The 23886-nt window shown below is 38.9% G+C and overlaps 1 protein-coding gene across 4 annotated transcripts in view; it reads left to right on the top strand.

The window, feature by feature from the left end:
* The window catches only part of acacb (acetyl-CoA carboxylase beta), a 117397-nt gene that overhangs the window by 80360 nt on the left and 13151 nt on the right, over positions 1-23886 (top strand). For 2 of the 4 annotated variants that reach the window (XM_048555998.2, XM_048555999.2), the window contains 14 exons: positions 3258-3473; positions 5497-5652; positions 6574-6777; positions 8229-8384; positions 9545-9667; positions 10402-10671; positions 13448-13545; positions 16211-16331; positions 17621-17731; positions 18620-18763; positions 20524-20644; positions 20921-21017; positions 21945-22041; positions 23687-23822. In XM_048555998.2, the coding sequence (XP_048411955.1) occupies positions 3258-3473; positions 5497-5652; positions 6574-6777; positions 8229-8384; positions 9545-9667; positions 10402-10671; positions 13448-13545; positions 16211-16331; positions 17621-17731; positions 18620-18763; positions 20524-20644; positions 20921-21017; positions 21945-22041; positions 23687-23822 (2050 nt within the window). Of the gene's footprint in view, positions 1-3257; positions 3474-5496; positions 5653-6573; positions 6778-8228; positions 8385-9544; positions 9668-10401; positions 10672-13447; positions 13546-16210; positions 16332-17620; positions 17732-18619; positions 18764-20523; positions 20645-20920; positions 21018-21944; positions 22042-23686; positions 23823-23886 lie in introns of those variants that run through there. The other 2 variants (XM_048556000.2, XM_059654956.1) reach the window with 2 other exon arrangements.

Below are 23886 nucleotides of genomic sequence, written 5' to 3'. Positions count from 1 at the left end.
TTCTCAGGATGGCAACTGGTGACAAGTAGTGTTCTGCAAGGGTCAGTGTTGGGACCACAACTTTTCACTTTATACATTAATGATCTAGATGAAGGAACTGTGGGCATTCTGGCTGCGTTTGCAGATGATACAAAGATGGGTGGAGGGACAGATAGTATTGAGGAAGCGGGGAGGCTGCAGAAGGATTTGAACAGTTTAGGAGAGCGGGCAAAGAAGTAGCAGATAGTGTACAATGTGGGAAAGTGTGAGGTCATGCATTTTGGTAAGAAGAATAAAAGCATGGCCTATTTTCTAAATGGGGAAAAATGTTCAGAAGTCTGAAGTGCAAAGAGACTTGGGCATTCTAGTCCAGGATTTTCTCAAGGTAAATTTGCAGGTTGAGTCAGTAGCCAGGAAGGCAAATGCAATGTTGGCAATTATTTTGAGAGGACTTGAATATAAAAGAATGGATGTACTACTGAAGCTTTATAAGGCCCTGGTCAGGCCACATTTGGCGTATTGCATGAAGTTTCGGGCCCTGTATCTCAGGAAGGATGTACTGGCCCTGGAGCAGGTTCAGAGGAGGTCCACGAGAATGGTCCCAGGAATGAGAAGCTTAACATATGAGGAATGTTTGAGGTCTCTGAGTCTACACTCATTGGAGTTTAGAAGGATGATGGGAGATTGAAACTTACAGAATACTGAATGGCCCGGGCAGAGTGGATGCTGGGAAGATGCTTCCATTAGAGGGAGAGTCTAGGACCTGAAGGCACAGCTTTAGAATAAAGGGAAGACCTTTTAGTACAGAGATGAGGAGAAACTTCTTCAGCCAGAGAGTGGTAAATCTATGGGATTCACTGCCGCAGAGGCTGTGGAGGCCAGGCCATTGAGTACAATTAAGACTGAGCTAGATTAAATCTTGATTATCAAGGGGATCAAGAACTATGGGGAGAAAGCGGAAGAATGGGGTTGAGGAATTTATCAGCCATAATTGAATGGCAGAGCAGACTCGATGCGCTGAATGGCCTAATTTCTGCTCCCATGTCTTATGGTCACATGGTCTTGTGGTCTTAAGTCTTATCACATAGTCAAGGACAATGCTGGTCTTGTCTTGCATTTTAAGTCACTGCAATGGGATGCTGACTGCTAATAAATAACAGTAACAAGGTTAATCATTACTGTCATATCACCAAAACAGAACCTTACGCAGTACTGTAAGATATACCTTATTGACCTGTTTTAGCGTGATCCTTCACACTTTATAATATGCACTGAAGGCATTTCGTTCTGCTTCTCTCTGGAAAGTTGCTATGTTATCAACTCAAAGAGGCTTCAAATGAAATTTTATTTTCAAATAATAGAATGTTGAAGATTTCAAAATCTTTGTATTGAATCTACATTTTGACTTGTCCTTCATAGTGGTTGCCCAGAAAAACATATCTATGCTGTGTTAAGCGCAATCATAATATATTTATTCTTCTACTGTATTAATACTTACTAAATATTATCCTCAGTCCCCACCTAGTTGAATTTAAACGATGAAAAATAAACAGATTACTTTAAATCTTAATTTTGCATAAATTCAAGTGGAACCACCCTCAAGTAGTCAAACCACTCTTCCCACAGTTTTTGAGCAATGAGCGTAGAATGATTTCGCAGAATAGGTTCGAGTTGAATCCTCAGGTATATCTTACTGAACTGAAATCTTTTATAAAAGGAATAATTAATGGTAATCTGCTTGTTCTCAATTCAAATTGTCCTTTTGAGATTAGGCTGTAAAGCTACAGCAGCGTTTTGCTTTCTGACCCCTGTTTGATCAATGGTAAACTAAATGGTAATCTGTATATCACAAATCACTTGCTATGATACTAAGCTTTAATTGGTTTCTTAAATAAACTTTTGTTCTGTGACTAGAGTCAGAAAACTTGCATGTTTTATTCGCAATGCATTTTGCTGTGATTTGCTTTACATGTTTAACAAATGCATCAAGTCTTTTCTCATCATAATTTCATAAGGATAACATGCAGAGTTTTCACAGCCATGGAGTGGAGTTTGGGAAGCTTCTTAATGACTGTACTCAGTGTAATGTGGCTGTCTGTCCATTAGAGATGGACATTCAACTTAAATGATTAAAGTACCTATTGATTTTCCTGGACCAATGGCATTTTGCTATGGCTGGAGTGATCCCTCAGTAGTGCCTATTTTCCCAAATGAGCTGCCATGCTACAGAACTGACAGACATCTGATAGGGCCAAAGGCATCTACCACTTGCCTACCATTTTTAATTGTTTGTCTCTGGGATTTTTATCCAATCAGGGAGACTGCCTCCAGGAATATATCTCTCACAATAAAAGCAAAATACTGCAGGTGCATGAAGAAGAGTCATACTGGATTTGAAATGTTAAATTATTTCTCTCGACATGGAAGTTGTCAGACCCGCTATGTTTCTCTAGCACTTTCTGTTTTTATATCAAATGTGTCCTCCAATGCAAGTCCCAACAAGTGCAGGCCTGGAGCCTCATTTGGTGTTGGCATTGGAGTCCCAAAGCTCATGATAAAATCTTGCTGTTTTTAGAATTGAAAGATATTTGTAGATAAACAACCTGAATCGAATACCTCTAAGTAAGTGGGCCTTTTTTTTGACAAAAGAAGAATACTGTATAGAAACAAAAACAGAAATGCTGGAAACGCTCAGCAGGTCTTGCAGCATCTGTGGAGAGAAACCAGATGTAAAGTTTCGGGTCCAGTGGCCCTTCCTCAGAACAGTTCTAAAGAAGGGTCACTGAACCTGAAACGGTCAGTGTAATTCTAATTTCTCTCCACAGATGCTGCCAGACCTGCTGACCCTTTGCAGCATTTCTGTTTTTGTTTCTGATTTCCATCATCCTCAGCTGTTTCAGTTTTTATTTAGTATAAGACTCTCTAGAACACGTGTGGAATGATTGTCTCAGTTGAAGGCACAGTAGACAAATACAGTGGACAGTGTGGATTTCATCTCAGTTGTGATTTGAATTGCTATAACTGGCTTGAGTACCCCTGGAATTAAGAGGGGAAAAGCTAACTATCTCTTCGGTAATACTCGTTGCAAAATCCGCATTTGCACTTCACCTGGTCAGCCAACTTGTTGGACCTGAGGAACAGACACTTCTGTGATATGACGCAAGGATATTTATCTTGGTTGAACGATTTTCTAGCAGACGTATAAAGTTTGAAATAAGAATGAAGAAGCTATTTAGTTTATAATTGTAATGTGGTTGAGCTTTACAATCTCTATCCAGTTTGCAGAGGATCGTATTTATCGACATTTGGACCCGGCACTAGCCTTTCAGCTGGAACTTAACCGAATGCGAAACTTTGACCTCACTGCTGTTCCCTGCAGTAATCACAAGATGCACCTGTATTTAGGTGCTGCCAAGGTGAAAAAAGGAGCAGAGGTCACTGATTACAGGTTCTTTGTCCGAGCGATAGTGCGACACCCTGACCTCATCACTAAGGTGAGGAACCTAGAAGTAACAGAGCATCCGTGTACAACGTTTTAATTGCAGCTCAGCACATAGTTTGGTTTAGTGAAAGCGTAATTTTGCCAATTAGCATGGGTGGATCTTTCACACGAAACATTCAATCTAGTCTAGTCAATATTTGGTGTAAGATGAAGAAGGTGATTGTAACATAAGAGACTTGAACAAAGGGAAAAGATTATTTGATCTATTTAGCATGCTGCTTCCAAAGACCATGTTGAAAATGGAGCCCTATTTCACCTGTTTCAACCCTTGAGAGAAAGTTTTGGACATGCACTCTCAGATACCCAAAGGCAATCAAAAAACTGGAATTCTTGTCATATAGAATTCTGTCATATTTACTATTGATTGTTTTGGTCAGTTGGCAGCATTTTCTACTGCTTTAACACTTGGTATCCTCCGGAATATTATTATTCTTCTTATACATATCGTTATAGTCTCCAACTCCACTTCCAGGAATTAAAACTGCTTTGGTTTACGCAAGGCTTCTTTTTAAAAGATCAGACAATTAAACAAGTGTGGAGCGGGAAATTATATAAGGTAATGTATGGTTATATAACTGGAGAACTAATTCAATATTGTATTAAAAGACATAATGGGGTATAAAGAAAAAAGCAAGTTAAAGAAATGTCTTTGCAGCTCTATATGATGGCTGCATTTTATATGATATCCTAAGCATTTACAAAATACATAGGGGCAGCACGGTCTTTCAGTGGTTAACACTGCAGCCTCACAGTCCCAGGGACCCGGGTTTGATTCCAGCCTCGGGCCAATATCTGTGTGGAATTTGCCCAATCTCCCCGTGTCTGTGTGGGTTTCCTCCAGGAGCTCCAGTTTCCTCCCACAGTCGAAAGATGTGCAGGCTAGATGGATTGGCCAAGAAGTAGTGCCCAGGGTTGTATGGGTTATAGGGGAATGGGTCTGGTTGGGATGCTCCATGGGTCAGTCTGGACTTGTTGGGCTGAAGGGCCTGTTTCCACGCCATAGGGATTCTAAGGTAAACTTCCAATTTAGTCTAAGCCCGGAACGAGTGTTGCCCTATGAGGAGAAATTGAATAATTTAGCCCTATCCTCTGTAGCATTAGAAGATGAAAGGTGTTATCTCAATGAAGCATTTAAAATTTTTGAGAAGTCTGACAAGGGTGAATACTGGGACAATGATGCCTTGGCTAGCTGGTCTAGAACACTCTGAGAATCATTTATGGCTGAAACAAAGAGAACCTTCTTCACTCAGGGTACTGGGCCTTTGAAATTCCCTACCTCAGAAAGTTGACAATGCTCACTTTTGAGTGTGTTCAAGACTAATCAACAGATATTTGGAGACTGAGGGAATCATAGGATATGGGGATAGTGCGAGAAGTTGGAGCTTGAGGTAATGGATCAGCCGAGATCTGATTGATTGGAAGAGCAGGCATGAAGGTCTAAATGATCACCTTATGTAAGAAGGATTGAAAAGGAAATGGAGCCTGAATTCCATTCTGTATTGGGCAAAACAGAGCTATATACCATGAAGAAAAATCAACATCGGAATGGAAGTGAATTCTTACAGTAAATTTTAAGCTACCAGCATTCCCCTGACATGTTATTTCTAATCTGCTAATTTGCATACATGACCTTACTCTTCAGTGGGAAAATGGGATGAATTTGATAACTTTTTCATCTGTCCTTCATTATTGACTCATGAGATGAGTCAATATAAGGCAGTCTTTTGGGACACGACTTGGTGAGAACTTTCCTTATATTAATTGTCAAGTCCTTTTAAGCTGTCCCTCGAAGGTGCACTTTGATCAGGAAAGGAAGAATCATGTCAGAGATACACCCCTGTGAGGTGAATTTGGACTATGAATTTGTCAAGGCCTTGGAGAACCATTGTTTAGTAGGGTACCAGGAGTAAACATAAGGATATTCTGATCCTCCAAAAATTTCAACAGTACTAAAAGCATCTGTTCTAGAATTTGATTTGCTGTGATTTCAGTCTTGCGCACTCTGCACTTTTTAGGAAGCCTCTTTTGAATATCTACAAAATGAGGGGGAACGTCTGCTGCTTGAGTCCATGGATGAATTGGAGGTGGCTTTTAACAAACAGACTATCCGCACTGATTGCAATCACATCTTCCTCAACTTCGTACCAACTGTGATAATGGACCCATCCAAGGTTTGAAAAGTTCTGATTTATTGTGGTTGTCTGAATTGTTAGTCCAAGAATGTTTTCACTTTCTGTCATTTAAAGCCAAAGAAAAATGTTTTTATCAAGCAATTATTTTGCTTTTTACTTTTGGTGAATTCCAATGATTTACATGAAATTATGCATGAAACAAGAGACTTCTGCAGATCTGCAGAGGAACTGTCTAGAATACGTCAAAGAAGTAGCTACTTTAGATTCATTGTATCTTTCCTCAGAAATTATTTTCTCTTGTTATCCAAAATTGGGACAGTGATAGTGCTGTACTATGTATTTGCATAAAGTATTAGCAGTCAGTAGAGCAGAACACCAATGTTAATTTTAGTAAGTCTGATTTGGCTATATTTTGCCGTGATTTTCAGTGGGAATGTCAGCTGTCCACTGTGTGTTTAGATTCATCTCGCTTAGTCTAAAACTGCTCACAGAAGTAAGGGGAGATCACAGATCGGTCTTTTTTGATGATCTCTGGTCTCATAAAAATTCTGAACTTGTACAACGGGTTGTCAGTCACCATCAACTTGTAATGTGCAACTTATTGAACTGGTGAAGTCACTAAAACTTGGAGCACCTAACTGGTCAATTTAGAGCCACAATTTGTTTGCTTCTCTGAAGAAAAGCACATCACAATATAAGTCGCCTCAGGTTACAATTTTCTCTGAGGCCAATAAATTGGTTTTTTTTGGAGGTGAGAGTTGTCAGCACTATATTTTGCTGTTTTTCTTTATTGAATATAGCGGATTTTATTTAAAATAACAACAAATCGTAACGGCGCATTATTGCTTCCCTTCTAAGTGCTAACAGTACAACCAAAGGGATGTCTGACTTTTCTTCCACTATAAAATCTTTTGTGTTGTGTATATTTGACCTTATAAATTTTTCAATGTTTATTTTCAGATTGAGAAGTCTGTCCGTGACATGGTGATGAGATATGGGAGCAGGTTGTGGAAACTCAGGGTCCTGCAAGCTGAGCTGAAAATCAATATTCGCCTAACTCCCACAGGAAAAGTAATCCCAATCCGTTTGCTCCTCACCAATGAATCTGGATATTACTTGGATATGAGCCTTTACAAGGAAGTGACAAATGCCAGGACTGGACAGGTAGATGCCTGTTGAATTATGGAGGGTGCTCGAGTTTAGAAAATGTAAATGAATGCTAAAGCTTCATTTCCCAATATGCAAAGGTGGAGAAACAATCTTGAAATAGCCAAAAATTGAAATTGTTTTAAATGTGAAAAAACAAAACTAAAACGGAGTCTTTGTAGAAAGAATAAAGGAGGTATTGAATATGGGATCTTTTCACTACAAGGCAGGATATCACAATAGACAGGAGTTAAAAGGAAAAAGAGAGAATCTTCATATGAGCAAAATATGGAAAACAGGCACTTATTATATGGCAAAAGTATTATTGGCATGAAACAATAGGAAAAAAGGATGTGGAAACAAATTGTAAGAGAAACAGGAAATGTTTGAATTGCTGAAGGAGTTCAAGGCTTGGGCAGGAAGGAATGAAGAATTAAAATCAACATTGAAGTGAAAGGTCTACTAATTTTCCCATGGAAAAATAGGTGTTGCCCCTGGATTATGCAGTCACCATCACTGGAACACTCTAACAGGCAAATGCCAGAGGGGAAAGAGAAGGGGAATTGGAATGACAAAATGAAAGAGATCTCAGACTCACATTTGCAGACATAACAGAGATACTCAATTAAGCATTTACCTAACCTGCTCCTTGTCTATCGTCTAACGAGAAGACTGCACCACAGCAACAAATGCATCTTTTATTTTTGAGCAACTATTCCTAAGTTGTCTTATCCAGAAGGAACATATGTGGCTTTGGATAGGGAGGGGATGAATAGGTGTCTTGTGCTTCAGTACCTGCATGGGGAAGTGTTAATGGAAAAGAAGCATCTGGTAGGAGAGTTTGAAGGGATAGTCATGGTGTGAACAGTTCCTTTAGAACACAAGAAGAAAAGTTGTAATCATATTGGAGGTGGTGGAATTAATGGAAGATAATCTGTTGAATGCACAGTTTGATGGACGGCAGATGGGAACTTTTTCATGCTAATGAAACAGAGAACTTGAGAAGCAGAGTGGGATCTTTTGTTGAGCCAGTGCAAGATATTTTGGAAGTTCTAGTATAATTTAAATGAATCAATTTGTAGTGTTCAGACTCAGAAGTGAATTGAATCCATTAGCAATGAGCTGGGTGGACAGAAATACAATCCAGATAGGCGTATGAGCCATAATAGATTTTAATGGAAAGTTCATCCCTGGTGATAGAAAAGCTCAGGATTATTGCTTTTGTGCTGGACTCCTTTAGAGGAATAGTGGAAATATAGTAACTTTGAAGCTGACTTTTTATATCAATTTTAGCCATTTTTTTTCTCTATTAGTTTTACAGAAATTAAATCCTACTGAGCCTCGTATATAACCACAAATTGCACTTGGCTTCCTGGGATACTTTGATCCTTGGATTCTATACCAATACTGATTTATTTTCCTTTGAGGAATAGTAACAATTTTAATTTGTCTCCTGTTATGGTTTTTAGATCATGTTCATTTCATATGGAGAAAAGCAGGGGCCTCTCCATGGAATGTTGATGAACACACCTTATGTCACCAAAGATCTACTCCAGGCAAAGCGATTCCAGGCTCAGAGCCTGGGAACAACCTATGTCTATGACTTTCCTGAAATCTTTCAGCAGGTAAGCTATTTTATCAGCCTCAGTTAGCAATTTTCTCTCCTCATTTAAAGGTGTTGAATTGTTTTTGAGGAGCAGTTCCATGGACAACAGCATTTTCTGATATCTTGTGGGTGTCAGCATGCTTTGACCCATCCTATTCTCACATGAATCTGTCAAGACCCAGTATTCACAAGTTCCTAGTCAAGAGTGAGAATCCTTTGGGTAAATAAACAGGGTACAAAGGGAAGATGTGTCAAGTTGAAAAAACATTTTCCCACGCATTCATGTTTGAATTATGTTACAGGAGAATGTATTCAGTTGATGTTAGGGGTAATGAGGTGCACATTTTGCATGTTACTTGCCTGTTTTTATTGTATGTAAAAAGTCACCACTTGATATGAGATAATACATTCTCCATAGACATGGATTCTGTTCCATGGTATAGGACTTCTAAATATAGAATATATGTCTTAAATACCCTCAACTGCAGAATACATAGCAGATTTGAAACAAAACCCTTTCCTTTTTATCTGGCACAGCCTGTTTTAATACTTGTTTTATACTGTTTTAATACAGTACAATATGTATTGTAAACTGGAAAGTCTATGAGGAAACCTTTCTGTCACATCCCAATGAGATAAATTAATTATTTAAATAATTTTGGATTATATTCTGGATTATATTTGCATCAGCATTCACTTCCTTTCTTCTCAATCTTTGCCTCCATTCTTCGGTTGGAACCCAAATACATTCCCAATGGCTGCCTCCTGGCAAATTGTTCATTACTACAGATAAATGCAATGTTTCCTCAGCCAGTCTCCACTTTTCAGTAACGTGTGCTAAATGGTGATCATGAGTGAAAAATCTAGATTCACTCTTTCCAAGTAACTGAACACAGTTGTGTTCCCTGAGCTCAGGTCAGCTAGTTCAGCACAGATGAATGATCTTCCTGATATGTTTTACTCAGTACTATTCCACATATTTTGTTTGGTCATTTTTCTGTTTGAATCTACCACATGATATGTGGTGTATCTGATTAGCAATACTGACACACTTAATAAATCTCAATCAAAAGTTATTTAACTGATCTGAAACTTTATTTTTTTTCTGTGTAACAATAAATCTTTTAGAAAAGTTAGACTAAAAAGGTTTCTCTCTTTTCTTTACCTTCTCTGGCCAAGGTTCTCTTTAAGCTGTGGGGGTCTGATGTAGACTGTCCTAAGGAACCATTCCTGTGCACAGAACTTGTGCTAGACTCTCAGGGTCAACTCGTGCATATGAACAGGATTCCTGGAGGTAATGAGGTATGTACAGTTCACTGCTGTTAAACTGAGCAACCTGAAATAAGGTCCAAGACCAAAATGCACAATGTGACTAGAATTGAAAACAGGAGAGAAGGGAAGGTTCAGATAAAAGTAGTGATCTAAGTGTTGTGAAAGGCATGATATCATGCTTTGAATTGGTGAACTATACGATCTTCCTCATTATTAAGAATAACAGCTAGATTTTGAATCAGTGATAATGGGAACTGCAGATGCTGGAGAATCGAAGATAATAAAGTGTGAAGCTGGATGAACACAGCAGGCCAAGCAGCATCTCAGGAGCACAAAAGCTGACGTTTCGGGCCTAGACCCTTCATCTAGTGTGGTGTGTGTGGTCCTAATTTCTTGTTTTTAACTATGAAACTAGAGAATGTAAATGTGAAACTTCCTCTTTTAAAGAAAATTTGTATGGGACCATGTAACTACCTGGTAGGAATAAAATAATAGCAAAATGCATTTATCTCCTAACAAGAGCTTAGAATCTGATTCTAATTTCCAGCTCCACTTGCCACACTTTCACTGATAGTGTTGTTGAACAATTCTAGTTCTCTTTAGAAATCTTACTGTTAGATTCATTGCTGATTCTTACATGCCACTTTCATGTTCTATACAATTCTTACGCAGACATTTGTTGTCCTCTTCCTACCTTTCTTCAATCTTTGACATGGTAATGCTCCTCTAGGTATTAAATACAGTTGTGTTGGACTTTCCCTCAGGTAGGAATGGTGGCCTGGAAAATGAACTTAAAAACTCCAGAATATCCTGAAGGACGTGACATTGTTGTTATTTGTAATGATCTCACTTATAAGACTGGTTCATTTGGCCCCGAGGAAGATTTGCTGTTCTTACGGGCATCTCAACTAGCCAGAATGGAAGGCATTCCGAGAATCTACATTGCAGCTAACAGTGGTGCCAGGATTGGCCTTGCTGAAGAGATAAGGAATATGTTTCAAGTGGCCTGGGAAGATTCAGATGATCCGTACAAGGTAAATCTGTTTTCCTTCTCTCACTGTATCAAGAATTACTCAATTCCTGATCACCTTCTTCCCATTGAGCGAGTGTAAGTCCCTAAATGACTGAGGCCCTTGCTAACTGTTGGGAGAGGTTCTTGCTACCTGTGTGCATGAGTAACAGAATGGCCATGTGCCTGAGCAAACTGACAAAAACACCAAGATGCAGGAACCATTCAATTTACAGCAGTGAAAAGGAACGTGATGTCTAATGGCAGACTGTGAAAGATAGACATTTTTCTGTGCAGCTGATTGTGTGCTGCCAGTCCGGTGTTAAAACTATCTCCGGAATCTGAAAACAGAAAAGGTGTGGAAAGGAAAGTTGTTGCGGTCCAAATAGGACCCTCAACGTGGGTAGGCTTTGAACGATGTGCTGATGAATGGAACTGAGGAATTAGGGTTCAAATTAACACACAGAATCTCAAAGGTGGTAATCTCTAGATTGCTAGCTGAACCGTGTGCCAATCATCATAAGAGTCAGAAAGATTACAGAATTGAACACATGACTTGAAGCGTGTTATAGATCAGAAGGGATTCAAATCATGACTAGCTCTTTAGGAATGTGGCACCTAGGAAAGTTACAGATGGTATTTGATTAAAAGGAGAAGCACAATAGTGTGGCACGGTGGCTCAGCGGTTAGCACTGCTGCCTCACAGCACCAGGGACCTGGTTCAATTCCAGCCTCGGGCAGTTGACTGTGTGGAGTTAGCACATTCTCTGCATGTCTACTGGATGTTCTGGTTTCCTCCCACAGTGTAAAGATGTGTGGGTTAGGTGGATTAGCCACGCTAAATTGCCTCATAGTGTCCAGGGATGTGCAGGCTAGCTGGATTAGCCATGGTAAATGCAGGATTATGGGGATAGGGCTGGGAGATAGGTCTGGGTGAGATGTTCTTTGGAGTGTTGGTGCAGACCCATTGGACTGAACGGCTTCTTTCCACAATGTTGAGATTCTGTAATCTTGAGGATTGAGAGTGTTATAGAAATCAGCAAAGGGTAACTGTAATGTTTAGTTGAAGAAAGAGAAAATAATGTTTAAGCCATGAAAATAAAACAGATTGCCTTTTATAAGTTTACAGAAAGCAAGAGGGTAGCTAAAGTTAAGTAGAGGCAGAGATAAGAGAAGTTATCGTGTTGAATTGGGAAGTAGTAGCGATTAAACCAGTAACAATTGAATAAATGTCTTGACAGAAGAAGATACAAATTGTGTGGCAAAAATAGATGGTATCAAAGGGCCTAATGAAAATGAGAGACATAAGGTAATTAACATTAGCAGAGATTTCTCGGGAAATTAAAGGATAAGGGCAACTGTCAGGGAAGTGGAGTTGAGATAAAAAAAATCAACTCTGATTTTCTTGAATTGGACAGTGGGCTAGAGGGGCTAGATAGTTTATTCCTATTCCTGTTTCTTATGTTCTTTGCCGTGCATGATCAGTTGGGTATATCAGCATTGTGGTACTGTTACTGGACAAATCATTTGGGGACCTAGAGGAATTTATTTTTGATCCCGTATTAGTAGCTGGAGAACTTAAATCCATTTTTGAAAAATAATTTAAAAGCCAGTTTTGATATTGGTCATGAAACTACTATGTTGTCATTAAAATCCATGTAGTTTGCAAATGCCCTACAGGATAGGAAATCTGCTGTCCTGGCCTACATATGACTTTCAGACCCACATAAATGTGGTTTCTTCTTAACTGCCCCCTAAAATGGCCTGGCATTGCCATTCATTTGTATTCAAACTGGCAGCTGACCAGAAAATTAGGGGTGATAATCAATGATGACATTTGGTTGCCTGTGACACCCATACTATGTGAATGATTGAATGACTAATAGTACAGTGCTACGCTGTGTGGATCAAACCAATTCTGGCTGTGGCCTTTTTTAAAATTATGAACATATTAACAGTGATAGGCAGGTAAAGAATCTCTGGTTCATCCTGTGTGGTTCACTTAACTGAATCACAATGTGTAGAGTGGGATGAACGCAGCAGGCCAAGCAGCATCATAGGAGCAAGAAAGCTGACGTCTTGGGCCTAGACCCTTCTTCAGAAAATGCATTTTCTGAAGAAGGGTCTAGGCCCGAAACGTCAGCTTTCCTGCTCCTATGATGCTGCTTGACCTGCTGTGTTCATCCAGCTCTACACCTTTTTATATCGGATTCTCCAGCATCAGCAGTTCCTACTGTCTCTGCATCACAATGTGTCCCTTTCCCATCCCTCAAAGTCACGTGACTGCCTGCCAGAGGCAAACAAATTAGATAAAACAGAAACAGGCAAATTTGAGTGAAGGTTTCTTGAATTGGATGCGCCTCAGTAATCGTCAGTTGTGCAGAACAATTTTCCGACTCTGAATTTCCTGAAGTACCTACCTTTTGTAAGAGGGGATGTCCAGCATCCAGAAACCAGTACAGCTAACTCTGTTAATATTATGTAAGTTTAACTAAAAAGGATTTCCTAATAATGGTTGGCCCAAGGCACTGACTAGATACACAAGTAGATCAAAGCTTTTAGCTTTTCAGAGTGATAATTTTAATATTACAGTTATTATTTCCCCTCCTTTAAAATAAATCTTATTTTATAATCAAAATTTGATTACATTGGACAATTAAAACAATTCTTCAATGGATGAAGAACGCAATTTCATTATAATTTTGTTTGTGACATTTAACCCTGAAGCACTGAAATTTAAGTAGACCATTTGGATTATTCAGTTATCATTCTTCTTTTCTATAATCCATTTTATTTGTCAGGGCTTCAGATACCTATACTTGACGCCTCAGGACTACACTAGGATTAGCCCCTTTAACTCTGTGCATTGTGAACATGTCGAGGAGGATGGAGAGTACAGGTGGGTATTATATATGCAGGAAAATTTGAATATCTGAAACTAATGCATAGTCAGCATATATCCAAAAGGAGAAAACAGTGTAACATCTCTGGTTACACTGATGAACAAAAAATTGATGAAGTGAGTGACAAAAGTGGAGCAAAGCTTTTATAAAGTTCTTGATTATAGAGTTTTAAAGATTCTTTCACTCTTCAGACAACTGCATTGCAAGGAAACCAACTATGTGTATCGATTTTATATGTTTAGATTGTCTACCCCTGTCTGAAGCAACTGGGAAAAAAGCCAATCCAGTTACTGATTGCTAATCAACATAGCACCTTGAGCAAAGTACTTCATCATTAATTAATAACTGTCATTAACTACTGAGAGCAATGTTCATTAAGATACCATTTGGCATGATGTGCTTAAGGCTTTTAAGGTGACAAAACAATTGTTGGATGAGATGTTTCCAGTTCCAGACAAGACCACAACCAGGGACTATAAATATAAGACAGTCACTAATAAATCCAGAAGGGTAGTTCAGGAAAAAAAAACTTTGCTTATAGAGTAACTAGAATGTAGAACTCACCATCACAAGGAATAGTTGAGATGAATCAAATAGATTTACTTAAGAGTCATCTAGGAAAACACATTTGGGAGAATGGAATATGTTGATGAGGGTTGAATGAAAAAAGGTTGGACCTGTTAGACAAATTAGAATGATTTTGTGTTGTAAATGCTATGTATGTAATTGCTCATCAAACCTTGCTTTCCCAAACCCAAAGATTGCGGAGCTGAATTTTTAAACAGAAGTAGACACATTAGTTAGTTTGCAATTTTGCCAGCATGTTCCATCTCTATCCATTTGGCACATGTCTGTTTCTGGTACGGACTGGGATGGCTATCCATTCACGTGCAGCAGATACTATTGACCCTGACCAGAATGAAAATTCCAACCCATTGTCTACCTTAGATCATTGCAATTGTACTACATACTAGATACTTCTTTGTATCAGTAATTGAAGGGTGATGGTTCGCTCAGTTGGCTAGATGCCTGATTTGTGATGCAGATTGTTGCCAGCTGTGTGGATTTAATTCTTATACCAGCTGAAGTCACCACGACATCGTGCCATTTCAACATTGCCCCTTGCCTGAGGCATGGTGATTCTCAGTTAAATCGCCAGCAGCCATCTCTCTGCAATGAGAGAAAGCCTTATGGTCCCCTCGAGCTATGCCCACTTTATTGTAGGGTAGAGGAGTCAAAGCTAAAGGGTCTAGGTTTAAAGTGAAAGGGGAAAGATTTAAAAGGGACCTACGGGGCAACTTTTTCATGCAGAGGATGGTGCCTGTATGGAATGAACTGCCATGGGGCATGGTGGAGGCAGGTACAATTACAACTTTTAAAAGGCATCTGGCAGGTATATGAATAAGAAGGATTTAGAGGGATATGGATCAAATGCTGGTATATGGGTCTAGATTAATTTAGGATATGTGGTCAGCATGGACAAGTTGGACCAAAGGGTCTGTTTCTGTGCCACATACCTCTATGACTCTTAATAGCTTGATTTAATGTTATTGAGTTTTTCTTGCAATGGCTACATTGTTGCTACTGTGAGTGAATCTATCCATAAATAAGCCATCTGATATGAACATTCCTGACATGGCTAAAACTTGTCTTCAGATTCTGGCTCCAGTTGATTCCTTTGCAATAGGTCCACAATCAATGAATATATCTAGTATGGTTCAAGGGTTCATCACCTCTGAGTACCTTGTATGCTAAGCCATACCTAAAATCATAACGAGCAAGAATTCGTTCCTTTGAGGACTATTTAGTTTTGGTAGCGTAATATCAATGTCTTCTAGTTGTGAATGACGTGCTTTCTGGCAATTTTTATTTGAACACTTTTATGGTGAAAGCTTGGAAGTTCATTCGCTTCTATGTTAGTGGCATGGCATGTTGTACTTATTCTAGTGCAATGGAAAGGGAAATTGGTTCTATATGTTATCTGCCTGACCCTGTTAAAATTAAGTGCCAACAACCCAAAGAAATAATGACTGGAGACAAGTCAATTTCACAAATAAAGGGAAGGAATCTAATTCATGTAAGAACCAACACTTGTCTTAAAGGGATATTAGTAGACTTAGACTGTGCATTTTACACACATTTCAACTATACTGACCAATCCCCATCCCAACTCCCTACCTAACTCACCTTTACTGGCTCCAACCCACCTCCTTCACCTGTCCGTCTTCTCTCCACCTATCTGCTCCTCTATCCACCTTCCGTCATTGCCTCCCCCTCTATCTATTTATTTCAGAGTCCCCTTCCCCTCCCGTATTTCTGAAGAAGGGTCCAGACCCGAAACGTCAGCTTTCCTGCTCCACTGATGCTGCCTGGCTTGAAGTGTTCATCCAGCTCTACGCCTTGTTAACTCAGACTCCAGCATCAGCAGTTCCTACTAGCCCTCAACTAAATGATTAACTGAATTGTGATGGTAGTCATCAGTTCTGTTTAAATGATACGGAAGCAGTGGGTATTTTACTGTGCTGGACTACTTAGGTAAAATGTTCTAAACTTTATGGTTTTTAGCCAAGCATTACATACATTATCATTAGTAATAGCCCCTTAAATGAAATTAGCTGTGCAGGAAAGGCCATGTGACCTTGACTATGTTTGATTTTTTAGATATGTTATAACTGACATTATTGGCAAAGAGGAAGGCCTCGGAGTGGAGAACCTGCGAGGAGCTGGAACCATTGCGGGAGAATCCTCCCTTGCTTACAATGAAATTGTCACCATCAGTCTGGTAAGTGTGACAGACTGTGCTACCCCCTAACCCAAAATTTACTGCTGTAACACTCACAGTAAGTCAGATGTCAAATAAGGATATGACCGTGATGTCATATAATCCACAATGTGGTGTTCTGCTTTTTAGATGGAGCTGCATCCCATTAGTGTCCCACGGTCTAGGCTGAAACATCAGCTTTTGTGCTCCTGAGATGCTGCTTGGCCTGCTGTGTTCATCCAGCTTCATACTTTGTTATCTTAGTGTCACAGAGTAAACGTGGTTTTAACTCAAATGCTTAATTAGTCAACTTTGAAGACTGAAAAAATAATTTCAAGTTTTAGGGTGGAGATCAGTTTGAATGCGATCCTGGAAAAGAGGGTAACAAGTATCAAATGTTTAGAGAAAGAAATAAATCGTGAAACTGAGTAAATTATCACCAAAACCTTTTTATTGTTATCTAAATGAACTTTGAAACAGTAAAATATCAGTGTTTCTAGTCAGCGGGAATTTTTGTATTAGCCTTTTTTTAATGGAATTGATGTGAGCCTTGAAGCCCTGTTCGGAAATCAGTGTCCTAGCTTACACCTAATGAATGGAACCAATGCAATTTGACTGTCTTCAGGAGCGAATGTATTTGAAAAAATGTAATTAAGTATGTGTAGGAAACGGTAACGTATCCCGACTATTAAGCAAACAGTAGCAGAGGACTTGTAAATCTATGTTAGTTTATCTCTCCATCTGTATATTCTGTGCCTGTGCACTTCTCTCCACTTCATCTGATGTAAGGAGCAGCGCTCCAAAAGCTTGTGGTGGTTTTTCTCAGGTTTTGCCTCCACACTGAGACTGCCAAAAGCAATCTCAGACATCACCGTCACTGAAGCCGAGGCCCAGCACGTAAGAACGCTCGCATGTGATAAGGGATTTCAAATAAACCTATTGGACTATAACCTGGCGTTGCATGACTGCTGACTTTGTCCACCCCAACACCAGCACCTCCACTTTATGATTGTTGTTGGAGAAGACATGACTATGATGTACAAAGGCTAAAAAAATCTACTTTCTAAGACTTGGAGTACAAATTGTACTTCATGCTATTCATATTGGATTGCTTAATATGTTTTAAAAATCTCTATTCATTTTTTAAATTGGGTTAAAAACGTCATTAAAATAAGAAAGTGCAGAATTTCACTAATTGATGACAAATGCATTTTAAAGGAATTTCTTCCCCAGTGCCAGTCAATATCATTAATGCCCAGCAGAAAAGGCCATTAGTCATTCATCCACATAGTCCATTTACTATTTTGTAGGTGACTTGTCGTGCAATTGGAATTGGAGCATACTTAGTGAGGTTGGGACAACGTGTGATCCAAGTGGAAAATTCGCATATCATTCTCACAGGAGCCAGTGCATTGAACAAGGTCAGAATAAAATGTACTAATTCTTGTAGTAACTGACACAATGTATCAAAGTAGAAGCAAAAGTCCCATTTGAACCTTTGAGCTGAATTTGAATCACTGAAATTTCCATTCCCACAACCTTAACCATCTAATGAAATGGAGTGGGCGGATGTAGCATCATGGGAATAAACAATCCACCTGTACAAAGAACAGGAAACGGGGGATACCTCCTTCACTATTCTCCAAAGAGGACGTGGCTTGCGTAGTGAGGTCAAAAATGGAAGTGAAGTTTCCAAAGATCAATTTGGGGTGCTGTGCTTTGATCCCTATGACCTGTATTCAAATCCTGCTCAGAATGATGTGATGAAGGGTTGAGATCTGCTTCCGTTAGAATCCTAGAAAATTAATTATGGACTTGTGCCAATTTGGAAGTGAGCAGAAAAGCCACACAAAAAGAGCTGTTCTGATTGATTGTTGAGTACTGGTCTCCCTCCAAGAACATAAAGAAAGCTGATAAATGCAGTAAGATGCTGAAGCACACGTTGGGGAAGCAAAGAGGAGATTTCATGTAGAAGAATGGTGTTATCGAACCAAGAAGTGCTTTTTGGTCATTGACAACACACACACACACACACACACACACACACACACACACACACACACACACATGCACACACACGTATTTCCCAGAAAAGGTTGCTCACCCTGATTTTTAATCATATTTGGTGCCATAGGAGTTGGCTTTTAGGTTGTTACATTTTCCTCTGACTGATTTTTAACTAATATCACTTTGTTTCTGACAGTGTAAACTAACTGCAGTTACCTCAGATTTAAATTTGTGTTTCTAAATATTTAAGGAAAATGATTTGACTTTCTCTCATTGCCAGCATATGTCCTACATTCCATCAGGTTCTTGGCCGTGAAGTGTACACATCCAACAACCAGCTGGGTGGAGTGCATATCATGCACAACAATGGTATATCACACACTACTGTCCCTGATGATTTTGAGGGTGTTTATACCATCTTACGGTGGCTGTCGTACATGCCTAAGGTATGATGATGCAAGTTTGCAGCAGAGTTGTGTAAAAATAACTTGTAAAAGATGGAAAAAGATTAGTTTAATGCCTTCCGCATCTCAATTGTGTGTTAACTACCTACACTGAACTTTGCTGGCATGAACATTATCTGTAAATGGAGCAGTTTACAATGTGAATTGGAACAAATCGGAAACAAAGTTCATGATCATTATTCTGTCATGTGTTTCTGCAAAATGCTTCTTTGAAAAACGATAGTGGGTGAAACTGTTCAAACAAGTTTACTTCTTCACAGGTAAGAAAGGAAGCTTTTTAAGGACAGTTCCCCATGATCCTCACCATTAAAAATTTGATAAATGTTTCAGACCTACAGAAGCTCCACTCAATTACAAAGACTTTTATTCCTCTTTTTGAGGGGGTGCATTTCTTCACTGCCTTTGTTTCCCCAGGTGTGACATTTTAATGGGCTATGTAATAAGGTTGTCAAAAGTCTGATGCAGAATATTCTCATAGGCCTCTATCTTTCCAAACCTCCTATCATAAAATGTGTTAAAGTAGCTTTTTAATCTGTTTCTCCTCCCTGGGAAAAATGAAGTTTCCAATCAACATCTCCCTATAGTTCAAGTGCAAGAAATTAAATTTTGTTCTTCCAACATAAAGTCTGCATAATACCTCTTAAAACTATACATTCTTGGGATGACCGACCTGACATCCTCCTTTTCATGCTTTCACATACAAACTGAACTAGATGTCTCACCAATTTGTTAACATTGACACAACAGAGGATTCATCGAATGCCCCCTTTGCAATATGAACGCTGCTGGAAAGAAATTCTTTCCTAGGAATTTTTTTTTTAGTGCTTCTGACCTTTTGTTCTAGTAGTGCATGTTTATCTGGAAACTCCCATCAAAACTAAATGTCTGTCCACTCTTGATACTTTGTAACTTTAAATGCCAGCACAGAGGGAATTTCCAAGTGAAATTTCTGCAATTTGTTGAATTCCCATTTCGCACTCTTCCATGGTATGATCCTCAGTCTTTCTAAAGTTGTTAAATTCTGACCATGCCTCATAAATCGTCGTAAATCATTGTTTTGTTCAACCTTATCCACTAATTTAACAGTCAGTCCATTCTTCGTTCGTGTTCAAATTAGTAGGTTCCAATTTGGAAAAGAAAACTTTGCTTTTTATCCTGTTTTTGCATGATAAGAAAAATGCCAAGGCCATTTCTTGTTCCCTCTTTAGTAAAGAAGTAACTCCAGGTCCCCATGATGACTTTGTTCTTCCACTGTCCATAAGGCTTGCTTTCAGAAAACCGGAATGGGTAATTATACCCCAAAATTTAACATTTCAACTCAACCATCTTTTCCCAACACTGTTATACAAGGAAGGAAAAATGTTTTTTAATAGATTTAAAATCCATATTTTTCATGAGAACTTTATTTAATTTAAACAGATTTCATAGAACTTTTATCCTCTGTTTGGTTGCCTGACATATTTATATACTCAATTCATGCACACTTCCTTCTTAATTAATATGTCTGTCATCTGTTCCCTTGTTCCATTACATCTTAGGCATCCCTTCAGACAATATTAGACAGTAGCAATATTGACAGCTTGTTCCTACATTGTTGTTCCAAATGTAAAACTCACATCCTTTCCCTGCCCCTGTGTAAGGGAACTAACTCCGTTCAGATTAAATATTAATTTCTATCAGGCTCTGTTGTTCTCTCACTTTTAACATGTTGGATGAATGCTTGTTTTATTCGGTTCCTATAGAACAACACAAGTCCAGTGCCTGTAATCACCCCGAAGGATTGTCCTGAGAGGGAAATTGACTTTGTCCCCACCAAGGCTCCATATGATCCTCGTTGGATGCTGGCTGGCAGACCTCATCCAAGTAAGAGAAATGTCATTATTCTGGACAATAAGTGATGTTTTGATGAACAGCTACAGTTTAGCACATATTTGGGTCTAAAACTACTTCTAGTTTTTTACAATTATCCCATGAGTAAAGCTGTCACGACTGCATTGTGCTACTTGTGGAATGCATGTAATGTATGGAGCAGTATCTAGCAAATGTTATTGGAGAAAGGATAAGTACTGAAAAAACTACTATTTCATGACTTGTTGAGGACAACTATTTACTTCTTCTGTGATTTTTCTCCACCTGCAGATATCAAAGGTACCTGGCAGAGTGGTTTCTTTGACCATGAATCGTTCAGTGAAATCATGAAACCCTGGGCACAGACTGTAGTTGTAGGAAGGGCAAGGTAAGAACCAATAAATTGTCATCTAGTCTGATGTTTTGAGGCTAAAGATGGGGAAGAGACCACTGATGCAGCTCAGATTATGAAGAGGCTGATACATAAGGCATTGGAATTTACAACAAACTTTCTGTGCTGAGTGATGGTGTCTCTAAAAGACGCTTTGGCAACTTTTTTCTGAAAAATGTAAACAAAAAATTGCAATCAGTCTCAAGTCGCTACCAATTTCGATCTCTCTAAAAGGCAACTTCAAAGGGAAGATTGTAAATATTTATTTATGTTTGAAACCACACATAATTATTTGGGTTAAATAGACAATTTATCTGATAGTAGTTAATGAGGAAATATTGTAATTTATGTAACTTATTTTTCTATTAAACTAAATTTTTCTGTCTTTCATTGTGTCCTGTCTTCCAGCCTGCATCCCTCATTGATTCCACAAAACCAATTACATCTCTAACTTTGTATTGTTCTAAAGAGAAACCATTGACCTGAAACATTAATTCTTTTCTCTACCAATAGATGCTGCCTGACTTGCCAAGTATTTCCAGCAATTTCTGTTTTAGCCCAGATTTCCAGCATCTGTAGTATTCAACTTTTCCACTACTTATGCTCTTCATAGAAAAAAAATTAATGAGCAAAACTGTCAAAGATTTATGTGTACTTTTGTATCTATTTTGTGCTCACTTTACACAACATACATTGTTAAAAAAATCCTGACTGATAATTGAAAAATTTCTTGCAATAAAGAAACATTTAATTTGCAGACTCTTGAGCAGACCTTTCTATTTGAATCTTTCTAGCAATTGTCTGTCCTTGCAACAGCATTACCTCTAAATGCACCATGAGCAGAACTGTGGGAGATCCACTACTGCTTAAAGATAATATTTAGTTCAAGTGATCCTGAATTTGAATGTCTGATTACCTTGCCAGGTTAGGTGGGATCCCTGTGGGAGTTATCGCTGTGGAGACTCGGACCGTTGAATTGACAAACCCAGCCGATCCAGCTGACCCCGAATCAGAATCAAAAGTGAGTAGGTGATCACTTTGGAGAAGGAATGTTTTAGATTAATTGGGAAAAATAACAGCATTTATTGATGGGAATGGCTAAGCTGCCTGAATCGGTTCAGACACTTTTAGCTGCACTAATCTTTGGGTAGCTGATCTTTACTGAGCAGTGATTGGTTTGCTACATTTGGGATGTCTGAGCTGAGGAGGGGGGGAAATCAGCATGTGAAAATGTAAAGTTGCCATAGTCTCAGAGGACCATTGGGCTGCTCTCTCATTAGAGAGAGACGACCGGTGGTGGTTTGACCTGAGTGTCTGCATGCAGGCTAGAATCTCTACCTCTGGGCCAAAAGGTCGAGATTCAAATCCCACTTCTCCCAGATATGTTCAAAAAGATGTATTTTTTAAATAACCTCCATCTGATCACAGTCTAGTGATTCTGCAAGGTAATGTAGCAGTTGGATATGGCTTAAGTTGGTTGCAATATCTATTGCACTTAAGTTTCTAGCCAACTTTCTGTCTGCTGAGCAATAGTTATTACGGGGACAGGGACAGAAATCACCAGTCCCGGTGTTGTTCCTGGACAAGACACCTGACCCAAAGACTGCAAGCCTCCTAGAGGCCTGTGTCTGATCTATTGGTTCCCTAATGAAACCCCTGGCCCCGGTCATTTAAGCCAGTGAAATAACCTATTGACATTTCCAACCTTGGCTGATATATGAAAACTGGGCAGGAAGCAATAAGGCTGTTGGATTGGTGAATAATAATTCAGTTCAAGTTGCTGTGTGGCAGCAAATGAGGGCCTAATAAAGAAAGCAAGTGAAATTAAAGTCCTCCAAATTTCCAAAAAAAGAATTTTTAACCATTCCACAGCAGGAGAAGATGAATTGAATAGTCAACAATTGGCAGTGGCCGGTCAGTCATCGGCACCATTTCTTCATTAGACTTGCTCTTTCCCATTTAATCTCAGTAATATTTTGCATTGCACATTATTTCTAACATGCATTTACAGCAATGCAGCATTTTCCACATGGCATCTACAATTTGAATGATCAAAGCATGTAACTGTATCTCTAAAATCAATCCATTTCAAGGATTGCAGTAGGAAATAGCATGTGGTCTGAATACTGAATGGAAAATTTAATGTCAAATGAGGTACAGAGGAGAAATTAAGGGAGGAAAAGAAAATTTGGATTAAATGAAAGGGAAAGGAGAGATAGAAATGTATTTTAAAAATTCAGAACTTTCCACTTGAAGTTAAAATCTGAAGGAAGGAAAGTCCAAAATTACAATAATTTATTTCCAGTGGCAGAGAAACTGACTGGCAGTGATTGACACTTATGTCATTAAATGGCTACTTAGACAGCATGGATAATCCTAACTTTCTGTGGCAAGTGTATGGGCAAGTACTGGAAATGTATGCCTTTAATGCATTTCAATAGTGAATCAGACAGCGAGATGCAATTTTTCTGAAGCAGACAAGACTCAAAATTTTGCATTTTCATATATAGTTGGCACATCGCTTCTTGCTGTTAGCCTCATTTATTATTTTGTCAACAAATGTTGTGTCTTTATTTGGGGGAGTAATGTTCTGCTTCAGACCACAAATAGTTGAGTGAATATCTCAATTTATTCAGCTGATGGTCTTTTTCTGTTGTATTCGACAGATTGTTCAGCAAGCTGGACAGGTGTGGTTTCCAGACTCCGCTTTTAAAACTGCACAAGTGATTAAGGACTTCAAACGAGAACGGCTTCCCCTTATTGTGTTTGCTAACTGGCGAGGGTTTTCTGGTGGAATGAAAGGTAAGGTCCATAATTTTATCAAAACAAATTGTTTCCAGAATTGCATTAACAGGACTCTGTTGCA

Source organism: Stegostoma tigrinum, chromosome 26, assembly GCF_030684315.1.
Source record: "Stegostoma tigrinum isolate sSteTig4 chromosome 26, sSteTig4.hap1, whole genome shotgun sequence".
Classification (NCBI taxonomy): Eukaryota; Metazoa; Chordata; class Chondrichthyes; order Orectolobiformes; family Stegostomatidae; genus Stegostoma; species Stegostoma tigrinum.
Note: the sequence above shows the minus strand (reverse complement) of the source record. Positions and strands in the feature narration are given on the sequence as shown.